This window comes from Tupaia chinensis, unplaced genomic scaffold (assembly GCF_000334495.1).
Source record: "Tupaia chinensis unplaced genomic scaffold, TupChi_1.0 Scaffold000127_2, whole genome shotgun sequence".
Lineage (NCBI taxonomy): Eukaryota > Metazoa > Chordata > Mammalia > Scandentia > Tupaiidae > Tupaia > Tupaia belangeri.
Window position 1 is genome coordinate 1,565,327 of NW_006159596.1, and position 16,473 is coordinate 1,581,799.

At 44.2% G+C, this 16,473-nt stretch overlaps 1 protein-coding gene across 2 annotated transcripts in view; it reads right to left on the bottom strand.

Annotated features, from left to right (window-relative positions):
• The window catches only part of TBC1D9 (TBC1 domain family member 9), a 168,285-nt gene that overhangs the window by 60,674 nt on the left and 91,138 nt on the right, over positions 1-16,473 (bottom strand). For both annotated transcript variants that reach the window (XM_006144638.2, XM_006144637.2), the window contains exon 2: positions 8,545-8,655. In XM_006144638.2, the coding sequence (XP_006144700.1) occupies positions 8,545-8,655 (111 nt within the window). The remainder of the gene's footprint in view (positions 1-8,544; positions 8,656-16,473) is intronic.

Genomic DNA, 16,473 nt, shown 5'->3' on the forward strand with positions numbered 1-16,473 from the left:
AACCCCTTTGAAACTTTAGGTTTCTCATCTGTAATAATGTAACAACACTAACCACATTGGTTTGTGCTGGAGATTGAGTAAAACAATTCACACAAAGCCTTTTCAAGGGCCCAGAACACACAAAAAAACCACTAGAAGTTACTTTTGGGGGGACAACAGGTGGCATGGTGGTTAAAGTACTGGACTCCCACATCATCAACCACAATTCACATCCCAGACTTGTCAGCCTGCTTTTTCTTTCTCCCTCTGTCTCCTTCTGGTCAAATTAATAATAATAATAATAATAATAATAATAATAATAATAATATATTTCACTATTGTAAAGAAACATACACTTCAAATATTGGGCACACACGCACACGTGCCCGGCGTGAGTTTTAAGCCACCGGGTCTGGGACGTGAACCGTGGTCGACTACGTGGGAGTCCAGCGACATAGCCATTACGCTAACTGCTGGTTCCCAATAGTACGAACTATTAAAGAAATAGTTCTTAGGGAAAAATTAAGAAGTTACTTTTGCTACTATCATCATGAATAACGGAATGCAAAGATCTGGAAATGTGACTCAGAACACATTTGTAACTTCTGATGTCTGGACACACCAAGGAACCAGCAGCTTCACTGCTGACTAACTGATGCACTGGGCAGGAACCTTTCTGGCCCCTAGCACCTCGTGTTTGGGTGTAATGTGTGCACATGACTACAGTAAGCCATGTCTCGAACAACTTCCTGTGTAAGTACCAGACGCTTCTTACATAACTGCTTGTGAACTTCAGTGGGTCACAGCAATACACTCACAGCTTTGTAATCGCTCTGAAAATAGAGAGCCCCAGGAAACTCATCAGACCGGGCAGTGAGAGTCAGTGGTTGATGGCCATGAGCCATCAAGTGTTATCTGGTTGTTACCACATGGGTGCTTTAACTTGGGTGTCCTGAAGGGAATCGTTTCCTCAACACCAGCGCATCAACCACTTAAGCACCAAGGCCCTCTCCTACCTGCACTTGGGAATGTAAATTATGATTGGGCTGCGGGTATTAAACGTATCCATAGTTGTTGACTCAACAACTCCTGGCTATAAACTTACCCAAGGTGACAATTAAGAGAATACACAGAGCCAGTCCATGGCCTGCTAGTTGGAGCAGCTGGATCCCATGTGACTGACCACATGGTTCAAGTCCCAGACCCAGTGGCTTGAAAAACATGCCCAAAAATCCTGAAAGGAGGGAGAGATGGAGGAGAAAGGATTGTAGCATGGCTGTGCCCAATGGGGGTGACTTTCTCATTTTCCCCCTCTCTCTGGTGAACACACATGCACTATGGCAAAATTTACAAAATAAATTTAAAAAGAATGTGCAAAGATTTTGTTATAGCTTAAAACACATTAACATTAATGGGGAAAAAACAAATCCTAGACTTCTGATTATAGTAGATTATTATGTTAGATATATAATAAAATATTATCTACCTACTAAAATTGATGTTACAGAAGTACATTTTATTGATATGTGACTTTTTTTCAATATAATAGTTCTATTTTTTTTGTTTTTAAGTGTTTATACATGGTATTTGTGTTTCTATATAGTGTATATAGCATACACACATATTACATATATTTATTTTAAGTATATATTGGAGAGGTTTTTGCTATAAGGCATGTGCGCTCGCCAGAAAGACAGAGAGACAGACAGAAAGCGAGAAATCATCTCCTGGGGGGATGGCCATGCCTCAATCCCTTCTCCTCCACTCTCCTCTTGGGATCTTGGGCACGCACACACATGCACCCGGTGTGAGTTTAAGCCACTGGGTCCAGGACTCGAACAGCGGTCGACTATATGGGAGTCCAGCAACATGGCCATTATGCCAACTGCTGGTCCCTAAATATATATGTATATTGTAAAGTCTGGAAGGTAATGATTTGCGATGTGGTATTATTTATTTGTTTATTTGCTTACCTATATGTCTAGTTTCACAATAAGCATACACTGTTTAAAGAAAAAGAAGCAGACTTCGGCTGGCTGGTTGGTTGAAATACCTGTGTTCCCAAGGATACGGAATAGTCCTTAAGGCTCACCAGGAAAGGATTGTAAGAAGGAAAACAATAATAAAAATAACAATGATGACAATAAAAAACGAGAAAGGATTATAAAAATACCGACCAGCTTTTGCATTATGTCTATCTCATGTGGAAGGCAACTATTACAGACTACCCAACACTTTCTCCATCTACTGCAGGGAAATAGCATGAGCGGAACCAATTAGGAATCTTTAATTAAACTCGCAGCTTTACCAGCTGGTGACTGAAGGAATGCTTAATCATAAAAGCCAGCATGGTGCCACTTAGAAAGTCCTGGAATGGGAGTGGGGAGGCCTGAGCACTTGGTCTGAGCGCTCCATAATTAGCTGTAACAAGGAATGTGAAGGTGGGCAATTCGCTTTGCCTCTGTATCCTATTAAAATAAAGAGGGTGGGCAAGATGTCGGTTGATGGAACTTTGTGCTCTGACCCTGAGTGACCATCTAGGCTCAGATGAGATTCTGGAATGGTAATGGATAGGGTAATTGATAAATGGGCAACCAAAGGGAGGCACATTCAGGGTTGAGCTGTCCACGAGGGCTCTAGCAAACACACACCCTCCACTCCATTTCTTTTGTTAGGCCAGTCTGAAGGTCAATGATATCCAGAGGGAACTGTCCATTGTCTTTGTTTCTAATTCTTTTTCTGAGCTGTCCCCAAGTCACTTTCTTTAGGTAACTGACCTTAGAAATATCTATTTGTTCACATTTCCACTGAGGCTGCGTAACTCTTCTTACTGTTAAAACTTTCTAATTCTTCTAATGGGAGAAGGACAAATGGGCTGGTCTCTTCCCCTGCTCACTGAAGGGCATGGAGGACAAAGGGCTGGCTTCTCTCCCACCTCTGACACACCATCTCCTACTCCAGTGCACCTCCCACCCCCGTGCTAGAGTGAGTCCCAGGTGCAAATTACCTAGTTAATTCACTGATGGGCAAGGAAAGACAGAGCCGTCAGCATATAACCAGCTCAACGAAAGCGGCTGGCCAAATTCCTACAGGATTGCTTTTTCTCTACGTTCTCCGAAATGGCAAAAATATGATTTACTGCACAATGCACTGAGCAAAATGATCTTTTGCTGGCTAGAAAAGTTGGCACAACAGAATGTCTACCAAAGAGACTGTGGCTGGATTCTGGGTGCCAGTGAAGAGAGAGAACCATTACTTAGAAAGGATTTGGTTCTCCTTCCGAATGAAATGAGTCAATGAATGAATCAATCATAACAGGAATAACTGAGCAAATTTTGAAACTCCTGTTTTTGCTTTACTTTATTTCTCTTTCGTAATACGCTAAGGGTTAATAAGGGGCTGTGGCTTTTGTAACTAAAATAATGTGTAACTATGGTGACAAATAAGGTCATAAATAAGCCTGTTGGCTTAGAAGAGGAAACTTAAGTCCTTTGTTTTAGACAGTGATCACAAAAATTGCAGCTGGGACCAGGGTCCTAGTCAATGAATCTTAGGAGATGGGACTGTTTACTCAAGGGACACCATATAACAGGATAAATTGGGAAAACTTTAGCTTTTACCATAATAGTTACTCACACACGTTTAGACTGTCTTTTAAACTATAGCTCTAAAATAATGTAGCTTCTCTTAATCTATCAATGTATGTCATAAGTCTGAGTCAACTGGGTTAATGTCGGCATGAAAACAAAAACAGGGTCATAAATGTCATGTGACAGGAAAAGGTGTACAGAACAATTTTGGGAAAATCATGAGGGTAAGAGTAACACTGAACTAGCTAGATTTATGCTATAGATAATAACAGATAAGTGGAAAATGTAACATATATAATGTGTTGGAAATTTCTGTTCTGGGAATTGGCTGTGAGCTTGTTTGCTCTTAAGCACTCTCTGGGCTTGAATACAGTTTAGATAAACTCCTTTCTCCCTCTTTGCCTTGCCTTTTGATTATTCACAGAAACAGCTGCTGGGTTTTAGGTGGCAACAAATCCAGTTAGACGATTAGAAGATAGTACAAACAAGTAAGTAAGCATATGAAAATAATATCTCACTGAATAACTCTTCGGCCCCTCCTTCCTATGGTTCATATGGTCAAGGGACAGGAGATGATCGTATTGGCCATAGAGTGAAAAGATTCCTCTTCCCTGGTTGGTAGCACAAGTTGAAGGCAAATCACACAGCTTGGATTTACCACCAAGAATACTCACGTGTACAAAGTGGTGTCTGGGGACCAGCAGTTGGTGTAATGGCTATATCGCCGGACTCCCATGTAGTCGACAACGGTTTGAGTCCTGGACCACACTTAGGGATTAAATTTGATAATTTTTGGTTAAAAAAAAAACAAATCTGAGGACCAGCAGTTAGCATAATGGCTATGTTGCTGGATCCCCATGTAGTCAACTGCAGTTCGAGTCCCAGACCCAGTGGCTTAAACTCATGCTGGACACGTGTGCGTGCGTGCCCAAGATCCCGAGAGGTGAATGGAGGAGAAGGGATTGTGGCGTGGTCACCCCCTGGGGAGGTGATTTCTCGCTTTCTATCTCTCTGTCTCTCTCTTTCTGGCGAGCACACATGCCCTATAGCAAAAATCTCTCAAAAAAAAAAATCTCAAAAAAAAAAAAAAAAGAAAGAAAGAAAACACAACTCATGCCTGAGGCACGTGCATGCATGTCCAAAGCCCTCAAAGCCCTGGTAGGAGAATGGAGAAAAAGGGATTGCTATGTGGCCATTCCCCGAGGGGGTGATTTCTCACTTTGCCTGTCTCTGTTTCTCTGACACCATATGCTTTATAGCAAAAAAGAAAAACCTCTCTTAAAAAAATGTTCACATGGGGACCAGCAGATAGAGTAATGGTACATCACTGGACTCCCACATGGCTGACTGTGGTTCGAGTCCCGGACCCAGCCACTTGAAACTCTCATTGTGTGCATGTACATGCATGCCCAAAATCCCGAGAGGAAAATAGAGTAGAAGAGATTGTGTCAGGGCCATTCTCCTGGGGAGTGACTTCTCCCTTTTCTATGCCTGTCTTTCTGGTGAGCGCACACACTCTGCAGCAAAAAGCTCTCAAAAAAAAAAAAAAATCACATGAAAGGGATCCAGTAATTTGGGATTTTAAATGGAAATCGATAAGAAGAGGTGAATGGGACTTTTGCAATGGTTGTCACTTCCGCAGAGTCTTCCATAAGGAAACTCTGGAGCTATCTCTATGGGTAATCAATAGACACAAAAGCTAAAACCATTCTGCGTTCATTGTAATGAGATCATGCGGATTGTGACAGGAATTGTTTACTGGGAAAATGAAACTCTCTCTCTACGGAGTATAAATTATGCCATTGGCAGTATCAGCCTGTTGTTCCTTAACCTTGGTTTGGCAAATACTTCAGGAATAACTCAGCCTTGTAACTCTGGGTTCTACCCCCTGCGAGTTTTCATAGGAAAGATTTGCTTCACGGAATGGCAAAGCTCCGGAAACAGACCAAGGAGTAATAATGTCAAGCAATGTCATTATAAATGTCAGTGACAGAAAAGGTGATGACTGAGGAGGTAGAAAAAGAAGAGTCAGAGAACCACACACCAGCTCCTCACATCACCGCAGACTGGAGACGGAGGCCGGGTTTGCTGTAATGAGCGGCCGAGGGCTCCCAGGGCTCTGAGGGCTCCGAGGGCTCCGAGGGCGCTGAGCACTCCTGCCTCCAAAGGCTCTCACAAGCAGCTGCAGCACCAGCGGTGAAGAGCTGGAAGGTGAATGACCACGAGGGAAAAAGTGTCCTTTCCACACCCTCAAGTTGAGTGATTTTTTTTTTTCTTTAAGTGTATTTATTGCTTCTGTGTGAGAGAGAAAGACAGATAGACACCTCCATCAGGGTCTTCATGCCAAGTTCCACCCCTAGCCGCAGCCAGCCCGGATGACATGTGCAGGCAAGACCCAGGATGTGAACTTGGAACCTTCCCGTGTGGGTTCAGCTGTGTTACCACTGCATCACCAAAGCCTTCTCCCTGCTTTTTAACTTCCTTTCTTTTTATCTTTTCATTTCCTGGCTATGGTATCTATTTTAAGAATTCTTTATTCAATTTAATTTATTTCTTCTTCTTATTTTTTTTTTTAAATTCACCAGAGAGGGACAGAGAGAAAGAGTGAAAGTGAGAAAGCAAGCCACCAGGTCTGGGACTCAAACTGTGGTCGATCATGAGGGAGTCCAGCACCTTAACTACCATGCCACCTATTGGCCCCTACAGTATCTACTTTTTTTTTAAAGAGGTTTTTGCCTTAGGGCACATGCACTTGCCTGAGGGAGAGAGGCAGAGGCAGAGACAGTGAGTGAGAGGGAAAGTGAGAAATCACCCTCCGGGGGATGGCCGGGCCACAATCCCACAGTCCTTTCACCTCCATTTCCTTCTCAGGACCTTGGGCATGCACTCACACATGCCCAGAGTGATTCTGAAGCCACCAGGTCCAGGATTTGAACTGCAGTCAACCATGTGGGAGTCCAGCGATGCCATCTGCTAGTCCCAACAGTATCTATTTTAAAACTGGTCTAGACTGTTTGCTAACTAAATGTGACACTGTCCCAAACAACTACCACAGTCCACATGGCACTTCTCTATCCAGCGTTCCCCTGGTAGTCATTGAACTGCACAGCTGGCTGGAATGCACTTTTCCACAAGCTTGGGTTATCCTAGTAGTCATCTTCTCCAGTGTTGCAGCTTCCCTTTTCCTATAGTCCTTATCCTCTTCCTCTTATTCAATCCCCATCCTTCACTGTTAGGTTGTTGGCCCAATCCCCTAAACCCTGGAGCTCTTCCTTCAATCACAGCAACGTGTACATTATGGACATAGTTAATGGTTGGTCATGGACTTGTTGGCATCTCAAGCATTACTCTCTAAAGAGTTATAGTTATAGTGTTAGAATTCCTACTAAATCCAAGACCAGCAGTTGGGGTAATGGCTATGTTGCTGGGCTCCATGTGGTAGACTGCAGTTCAAGTCCTGGACCCGGTGGCTTAAACTCACGCCGGGTGCATGTGCGTGCATGCCCAAGATCCCGAGAGGAGAATGGAGAAGGGATTGTGGTGTGGCCAACCCCCCGGGGGGTGATTTCTTGCTTTCTGTCTTTCTGTCTCTCTCTTTCTTTCTGGTGAGTGTACGCACCCTATAGCAAAAACCTCTCCAAAAAAATAAAAAGAATTCCTACTAAATCCTTCAGGAAGCATTACTAGGACACCAGAGTTTCCTAGTAACCTAAAAGCACACTGAATAACTGTCCTTATTTATGCAGCAGGCCAGCCTAGGTTCCAGTATTTCACTGGACACCCAATAATCCACCAGAACTGTCTGGTACTTGTTCAATGGGGCCACGTGTGACCACTGACTTCGCCCCTCCACTAGACTGCAAGTTTCTCAAGAGCAGAGACAGAATCTAATTGTCTCTATTTTTGTTCCTGCCACTGCACTTCCTGCCAAGAAGAGATCAATTTTAAATAAATGAATAAAGTCAACTGAAAGGGCCAATGGCCAAAGCCAGAGTGAAGTGAACAAATGAAGTCGTCCTGGAGTATAACTCATAGTGTAACATACATGGCCACGAGTCCACCCTGACACAGATAACTCCATACATTAACAAATGAGGGCGATGGGACCAGCAGTTAGTGTAATGGCTACGTTGCTGGACTCCCATGTAGTCAACTGTGGTTTGAGTCCCGGTACTGGCAGCTTAAACTCACGGCGGGCGCGGGTGCGTGCATGCGTGCCCAAGATCCTGAGAGGAGAATGGAGGAGAAGGGATTACGGCGTGGCCATCCCCCCTGGGGGGTGATTTCTTGCTTTCTGTCTCTCTGTCTCTCTCTGTCTTTCTGGTGAGCACATATACCCTATTAAAACAAACAAACAAACAAACAAAAAACTCTCAAAAATAAATAAATAAGTAAAGGATGGAGAGAAATTCCATCTACCATGTAGGAAAACCCTCAATTTGTTATGTAGATATTCTACCCTAAAGGAGGAGGCGGGAAAACTCACTCCTTAAGTGTCGACTGCTCACTGTGACTTCTTTTCAGAAGAGGGAGAACAGGTAACTGCTGCGGAGAACCTGAAAAACACGGTCTGGGGCACGTGACCGAGGACACCCGCAGTCACAAATCAGATTCATATCGTGTACTCGTGACATTATGAGATGGAGTGAGTGGAAGTAACGCGTGCCCCTTCTGGGCCCAGGACGTTCAAAGTCGGGGTGCTTTGCCCTCCCACGCGTCCTTTGTAGGTTCACTGTGACAGCCTTGGGTATGCCAGAGGGTGTCCCTGCAGATGGGGGAGACCACGTGATCCGAACACAACTTCACCAGAGCGAGAGAGGAGCCTTCACTGGGGTAGGTCAACAAGACTTTGGGTTCATGTGGCCAAGGTCAAGTACCCTAAAACGCCACGTTTAACAAATGTCCTTCCTTCTGATGCAACACAGAATCTTCTCATTTCTGTGTAAGCCCAGTATCAATGACTTCCACTACTTACCACAAGCGATGGTCCAGTAGACCAGAGAGTCCGGCGTCTGGTACAGGATTCGGTAAGGAGCGACGCGGGCACTGGAGTCCAGCACAACATCAAGGGTGCCCACCAGGAGGCCTGGAGGAAGAAGAGGGGGAAGCAGGTCAGGAGGCCCTCAGTATTTCCCCCAAATCCCAGAGGCAGTGTGACCACACCCTTTCTGGGGATCTGCTCACAACCCTAGCTCTACTGCGCCCCGACAAAATGTCCGCTTTCCGCATGATGCCGGCTGGACGCTACTTGTTCCAGTCACCTCCCAGAGGAACTGCACAAGCTGAGACCAGTCTGCTGGCTTCCACAGTGTGGAAAGCTAAGTCCCTGGCCAAGAGTGGTGTTTATAAGTTGTTCTGAGATTTGGTTGTGAAGGTATGAAGACAAAATGCATTATCTTCAAGGTGTGCAAAGGCGAGGCCTTTGGGAGAGAGGAAATGATGAGTGGGGCACTTCTGATGGCGTTCTGGTGCGTTTACAAGGAGAGGGACTGAGACCAGACCAGAGACCCAGGGGTTCTGCTCCCTCTCCGGCGTGATCGGGACTCAGCCAGACTCCTACCAAAAGTGGCTCGTGGTCCTCGGGCCTCTGAACTGTGCTGAGTCAATCTCTGCACATCACCAGCTTGAGCGTTTTCTGTTGTTAGCCACAACAGGGACTAAGACAGCACTCTAAGCTGGAGTCCCTGCTGTACCAACATTAGGTTTGATGTGCCTATTCAGGCAACAAAACAAATCCTTAGGTTAAGCTACCTGACAAGGTCACAGGAACCAACGTGGATATCTGATCATGGTTTTTTTTGTTTGTATTTTTTTTTTTTTTTGGTCATAGGGCATATGCCTGTGTGTGTGTGGTGGTGGGGACAGCCAGTGAGAAATCACCCTCTCAGGGGGGATGACCACATCACAATCCCTTCTCCTCCATTGTCCTCTCTGGATTTGGGGTGTGCACACACATGCAGCCAGTGTGCTTTTTGAGCCGCCAGGTCCAGGACTCGAATTGCAGTCAGCCATGTGAGAATCCAGCACTGTAACCACCATTCCACCTGCTGGCCCCTTTTGTGCTATTCTAATCTGCTCTACTTTCTTTTTGTATTGACACATTTAGGACGATTGGGCTCAGCAAACACTGCTTAAGTTCCTACTATGTGCCAGACAGACCCTGTGGGCGCAAAGCCAAATAAGACAGAGTCCCTGGGGTGTTTCTGACCTGGAGAGGAGAAGGCCCAGCAGTGTTTCAAGGCTGCGCTCGCGAGACAAGAAGGGCCGTGAGATGGGGATTTTCCCAAGCCGATAGCGGGGACCTCTGCCATTTACAACATCAGTTGCTAGAGCCAAGGCTACTGGAGCTTGGTCAACACTCTGACATGACGCTCTAGTTAGGTTCAGGACATGTATTTTTGACAGCCTGAAGTGGAATTTTTTGCATTAGGAACCTCAGTGCCCCATTTCCCCAGAGCTGATCAGGCCCTCAGGAAAATGATCTCACATTGCCCAAATTCAAGCAAAACTGACCCTTCAGCAAATGAATTGGGTGGTTTACTCATGAGAAATACTAAGTCCTCAGAAAAGTTATGATGTATTTCACTATACAAAAAAACACATCATGACTTTCCTGACAGACCAAGACAAAAGCCCAGTATAGCAGTGTTCACCTTCTGTTTCCAGGAGGGAAGTTGCAAAGGAAAAGGGAATTAAGAACGGGAGGCGGCATAGTGATCAAAGCCACAAGGTGCCTGTAGAGAAGTGTGCCCAGGAGATCTGGCTGGGGCACCTCAGTCAGGGAAGAGATCCACAGGTTATTTCAATATTCCAATCCAACCTGTCAGGTACTGTAGTGACAACAAAAAGGATTCTGACAGCTTAAGCTGGAAACCTGTTGTGGGTGCAGATTTCTCTTCTCACTGACTTTCCTCCACTGTCTCTCCCTCCAGGAGGGTGCCCTCTATCCACACTGAGCTGGGATTAGGCATCCAACATTTTCTCCACTATCCTGAGATAACATGAATACGTGCACATGCAAATTCTGCGAGATCTAATCAACTAGATTTCTTAATTGGTAGGACGATTCCAAAAGAGTCTCATAATTTAACTGCTCATAATTACTCCAAAGTTAGATGGAACGCAGCATAGAGCAGGGATCGGACTTGACAAGGACCGGTCAGAAACTCAGGGGACAATCTTGAAACAAGGCACTTCATTTCTACAGCCTTGGTTCTCTCGATTGTAAAATAATGATAATATCAGTGTCATAAAATTTCTTTTAAGATTATTTATTTCTTTCATGAGATTGGGAGCAAGAGAGACAAGCACCCCCTTAGAGAGCCTTCATGCCACAATCCCGACCCTGCCTCAGACAGCCTGTTCATGGGCACATGTGCTCATTCCCAGAGTGCACAGGAAGACCTTGGGACACGAACCTGGGACCTTCCCATATGGCCACAGCATTGCAGAATGTTGCATCACCACTGTGGCACTGTAGCTAGACATGCGATTTTGTTTTGTTTTTCGATTTACAAGAGGGTACGTGTGCTTGCCAGAGAGACAGTGAGACAGAGGGAGAAAAGGGAGGGAGAAAGCATCCCCCAGGGAAATGTGGTCACACTGCAATCCCATTTCTCCTCCATTTCTTCACCCTGTTGGGATTTGGGGCACATACACACACATGTTCAGTGTTTTATAAACTGCCAGGGCTGGGATTTGAAAACTGTGGTTGATCATGTGAGAACAAGTTTTACAAGTTGCCAGGGTTGGGATATGAACCATGATGACTGAAAATGGGGGGCTTGGATTCATCGATGGCAGGTCTGACCGATTTCTTTGGGCTCATGGGCTCCCTTAACCACTAGACTACCAGGCCGACTCCACGGTCAGGAAGCCTCACTAGAACCTGTTAAGATACCTACCCCCTTTTGCTTACATTTACTTGGATTGCCTGTTTATTTTATTTTAGTTATTTGTTTATTTATTTATTAATTTATTTATTTTGGAGAGATTTTTGTTATAGGGTGTGTGCGCTCGCCGGAAAGATAGGAACAGACAGACAGCAAGAAATCACCCCCAGGTGGGATGGCCACACTGTAATCTCTTCTCCATTTTCTTCTTGGGATCTTGTGCATGCACGCACTTGCACCTGGCATGAGTTTAAGCCACCAGGTCTGGGACTCAAACCATGGTCAACTACATGGGAGTCTAGCAACATAGCCATACGTCAACTGCTATTCCCAATTTTATTTTATTTCTAAGAAAGATTTTTTGCTGTAGGACTTGTGTGCTCTGCTCGAGAGACAGAAAGCGAGAAATCACTCTCCAGGAGGGATGCCATACTGCATTCCCTTTCCTGCATTGTCCTCTTGGGATTTGGGGCAAGTACACACACATGCCTGGCATGAGCTTCAAGCCACTAGGTCTGGGGATCAAGCTGCGGTCGACTACGTGGGAGTCCAGCAACGTAACCGTTATGCCGTCTGCTGGTCCCAGGCTGCCTGTTTATTGAGGATGGCTTTGGGATGGTGGTTGAGGTTGGGAGGCAGAGACTAAAGGCTACTGTTGCACATTGGAGAACAGCAAGCTCAGGGCCTCCTCCTGTGCAGGCGTCTCACAAAATTCTGCGAAATCTGAACCCAGCTTCCTCTGGAATGGCCACCTCCATTCTGTCAATGTGTTTTTTCATAATAATGCCTTACAGTTTGGATCTGCCCACACCCCAGTATGTGCAATACCATACTGAGAGTCTCTGGCAGCCTGTGGTCAGGGAAGGACCCAGGATTAGTCAACTGCTGTTCAGAAGAGCTCAGTTCCGGCCCGACTCCATTATAAACAGTTTTGTGCAGTGGGACAGGCTATTTAACTTCTTGCTGTTTTGATTTCCTCCGTCGTAAAGTGATTGTAATGGTGCTTGCCTTCCTGAACTAGGGTTATTAATCAAGAAGCCTAAGTGAGGTAGACCATGGAGAAGTCCTACAGTGGTTCTTGGTCTTTGTCCAAGGGCAAAGAACCCATTTAGCTTCACTTCAAACCACAGTGACCATTAGCTGACCTGAACACACCAGAAAAAAAACCCAAAGTTTTGTACAAGTGGAAATTAATTCAGTTTTTGCTCTGGCTCTGTATGGAATACATTTCAACATAAAATTCGTAAAGCCTGCTTTGTTTTCCAAAGAGGGAGATATCCACATAATGCCCCAGACATGTGCGTTTTTATTTGCTTTACTGTGACTCGGATTTAATACAAAGACCTCTAAGTACTTTTCATTATCTACAGATGAAAGAGTAGAGTAATAAGAAAAGCAGAAAACAGTGCTAGCTCAGAAGACTGGATTTCCTTTCATGCTAACCAGAAATATAAATGCACGTTAACGAGACATTTTTTTCTGTTTATTTGTTTCAGGAGAGAAAGACGGAGGAAGACAAGCATCCTCAACATGGTTTCCACGTTGCTGTCCTCCCCCTGCCTCCCCTGAGCTGGGATCACGACACATGCACCTGCTGTGTACAGGCTGACCCAGAACCAAACCCCGATATTCCACACGGCCTCCAGTACTGGATCATCCAGTAGTACAACACCAGCTAGCCTTTAACATCTCTTTTGAACTCTCCAAGTTCTGCTTCTGTAATGTCTATGACATTTATTTAAAGTTACATCGCAGGACAGCCAGTGGCATGGTAGCTAAGCAGACTGGATCCCACATAGCCAAATGAGAGGTTCAAATCCTGAACATGGTGGCTTAAAAAAAGAAGTGGGGGCCTGACAGGTGGTGTGGTCATTAAAGGTGCCGCTGGATTCTCATATATCTAACCGTGGTTTGTGTCCCAGACCCGGTGGCTTGATTTCTCACTTCCCCTTTCTCTCTCTTTGTCTGGCTGGTCAAATTAAAAAAATAACAACAACAAATGGAATTAAATGAATAAGTCATTCTTAAAACAACAACAACAAAACAAACAAACAAACAAAAAACACCATGCTGGGCACACATGCATGTGTTCTCAAAATCCTGTGACAGTGGAGGGGAAGGGGTTGCTGCACGGCCATCGCCACTGGGGCTGGAGGCAGGGGTGCTTTCTCGCATTTCCTTTTCTTTCTTTGGAGAGCGCATGCAATCTCTAGCAATATATATATATATATATAATTTTTTTTAAAGTGCTTTGCTTCTTTTGCTTTTTGAGCTAAGATGAAATGTAAAATTACTGCACCTCGTGCTTTATTCCATTCTCTTCCCTTCAGACTGAAATTCATGGATGGCCGGACTGGTTGATTCCTTCAGACACGTGGGCTCTTTGCTAAGAGTTCAGTAAGCACTGAATGCATCCCTGACGAATAGCCACGTTAGGTTTTTATTTATTTTTTTTTAAACTTAAATAACCAATTATCACGGTGTTGTCTAAACTCTACTGGTACAAGAAGTCAAGACTGTGGAAAAGAGAAAATGCTCCCCCTATATTAATTATCCACACAGAATACTAGAAGATGGGAAGTCTGCTTGAGAGAACCCACCTCACAAAGAAAAAGAAAGAGAGAAAAGCCAGCAGTCAGGACTTTCTTAGAAGTCTTAGTCACACCTCTGAAAGGGCTGTCAAAATACTGATCCGTTTCATCATTTCCCACACAAAGCGCTGTGTTAGCAGCTGTTCTAGTCAGCTATTTCTGGCGTTAAACAATCTTTGATCGCCGGAGATAACGAAATTAAATTATGGCCCTCAAAATAACTCTTTTCTGCGTCTACCTATTACATGAGTTTTAGAGCATCTTGTAACATAAAATGCTACTTTCGAGGAGATCCGGAAAATGCTCTGCAAACTGGCTCACGTGCCCTCCCACCTGTGGCGGGCACTCGGTGGTGGTGATGCCCCATCACCACTGCAGACCCGGAGCTCTGGCTGAGACCATGCACAGGCTGGTGCCACGCCCAGGGGCATGGATGTGGCAGGAGAGCGTCGAGTGCTTACATATGTGCTCAGAAAATGATCAGCGATGCATCTACTGATGGTCTCGGGTAAATGAATGTCAAACTGCGTGGGATTCTAAAGTTGGCCAGACGTCTCACTATTCCCTCCGCTAAGAAGCAAGTCTGGAGATGAGACAGCGAGCTGTAAGCCCAGGGCCAGAGGAGTGGGCTCAGCCGGGCTCACTTACAAGCCAGGTCCCCCATTGCTCTGTGCTCCTGCTTCCTGAAAGAGGAATAGCAACGGCACCTACTGCAGAGAGTGGCTGGGATGTACTAAGCGCAACTGTTAAATGAAATAGCCAAAGCCACACAGAAGTACAGGGTATTCCAAGATACACTCTGACTCTTAAGAGTTTGCCTTATCTGCTTCAGATCTGTTTTTTATTTATTTATTTTTTGAGAGGTTTTTGCTATAGGGCGCATCATGCGCTCACCAGAAAGACAGAGAGAGACAGAGAGACAGAAAGCGAGAAATCACCCCCCAGGGGGGATGACCACGCCGCAATCCCTTCTCCTCCATTCTCCTCTCGGGATCTTGGACACACACGCACACGTGCCTGGCATGAGTTTTAAGCCACCGGGTCCAGGACTCGAACCGCGGTTGACTACATGGGAGTCCAGTGACATAGCCATTATGCTAACTGCTGGTCCCCGGATTTTTTTTTTTTTTAACCAAAAATTTTCAAATTTAATCCCTAAGTGTGGTAACAAGGCAAAGGTGTTCACTCTTAAAAGTTCTTTTCAACATTGTAGTAGAGGTATTAGAACTAATCAATGAATTTAATTATTTACAGGTTACAGGTTTATTAGTAGAAAGTTACAGGTTTCAAGGTCAATATACAAAAACAATTGCTTTTCTATATACAAGCAAGACTCAGTTGAAATGGAAAGTCAATTTCCTTGTCAGTAACTTCAAAAAACATAAAATACAAAGGGATGCATGTAATAAAAGATATGTACATCTCTACAGAAAAACAAAGCCAAACAACATAAAATATTGCTGTAAAAAATAAAAGAAGAGCTGGATACATGGAATAATATACCATTTATGGATTAAAGATTTAGTATGAGAAATACTGTTCAGATCTGTGTTTTGTGTTTTAAAAATTATTTATTTAATTTTATCATTATTTTAATTTTGCTACAGGGCATATGTGCTCACCAGAGAGAAAGAAAGAAAGCGAGAGAGAGAGAGAGAGAGAGAGAGAGTGAGAAATCTCTACAGAAAAGCCAAACAACATAAAATATTGCTGTAAAAAATAAAAGAAGATCTGAATACATGGAATGGAATAACATTTATGGATTAAAGTAAAGGTATGAGAAATACTGTTCAGATCTGTGTTTTGTGTTTTAAAAATTATTTATTTAATTTTATCATTATTTTAATTTTGCTACAGGGCATATGTGCTCACCAGAGAGAAAGAAAGAAAGCGAGAGAGAGAGAGAGAGAGAGAGAGAGTGAGAAAACAAGCTGCTAGGTCCAGGATAAACTGTGGTCGGCCATGTGGGAATCCAGTGCTTTAACCACCACACAACCTGCTGGTCCGTGGTGGTTTTTTAAAGAACGAAAATATAACAAACACAGTAAAAAACCCTGTGCACTCCCTCAATCCTATTTCTCCCTCCCCATTAACCATTCTCAAATGGTTTTGTATTCTTCCCACCTAGGTCTTTATGCGTTTGCTGTCTAATATATATGTACATGTTACTAGATTACTAGATTTAGATATCTTACAATTTACATTAATGATCAAGAACAGATAGTATTCTGCAACTTAGTTTATATTCCAAGATACACTCTGACTCTTAAGAGTTTGCCTTATCTGCTTCAGATCTGTTTTTTATTTATTTATTTTTTGAGAGGTTTTTGCTATAGGGCGCATCATGCGCTCACCAGAAAGACAGAGAGAGACAGAGAGACAGAAAGCGAGAAATCACCCCCCAGGGGGGATGACCACGCC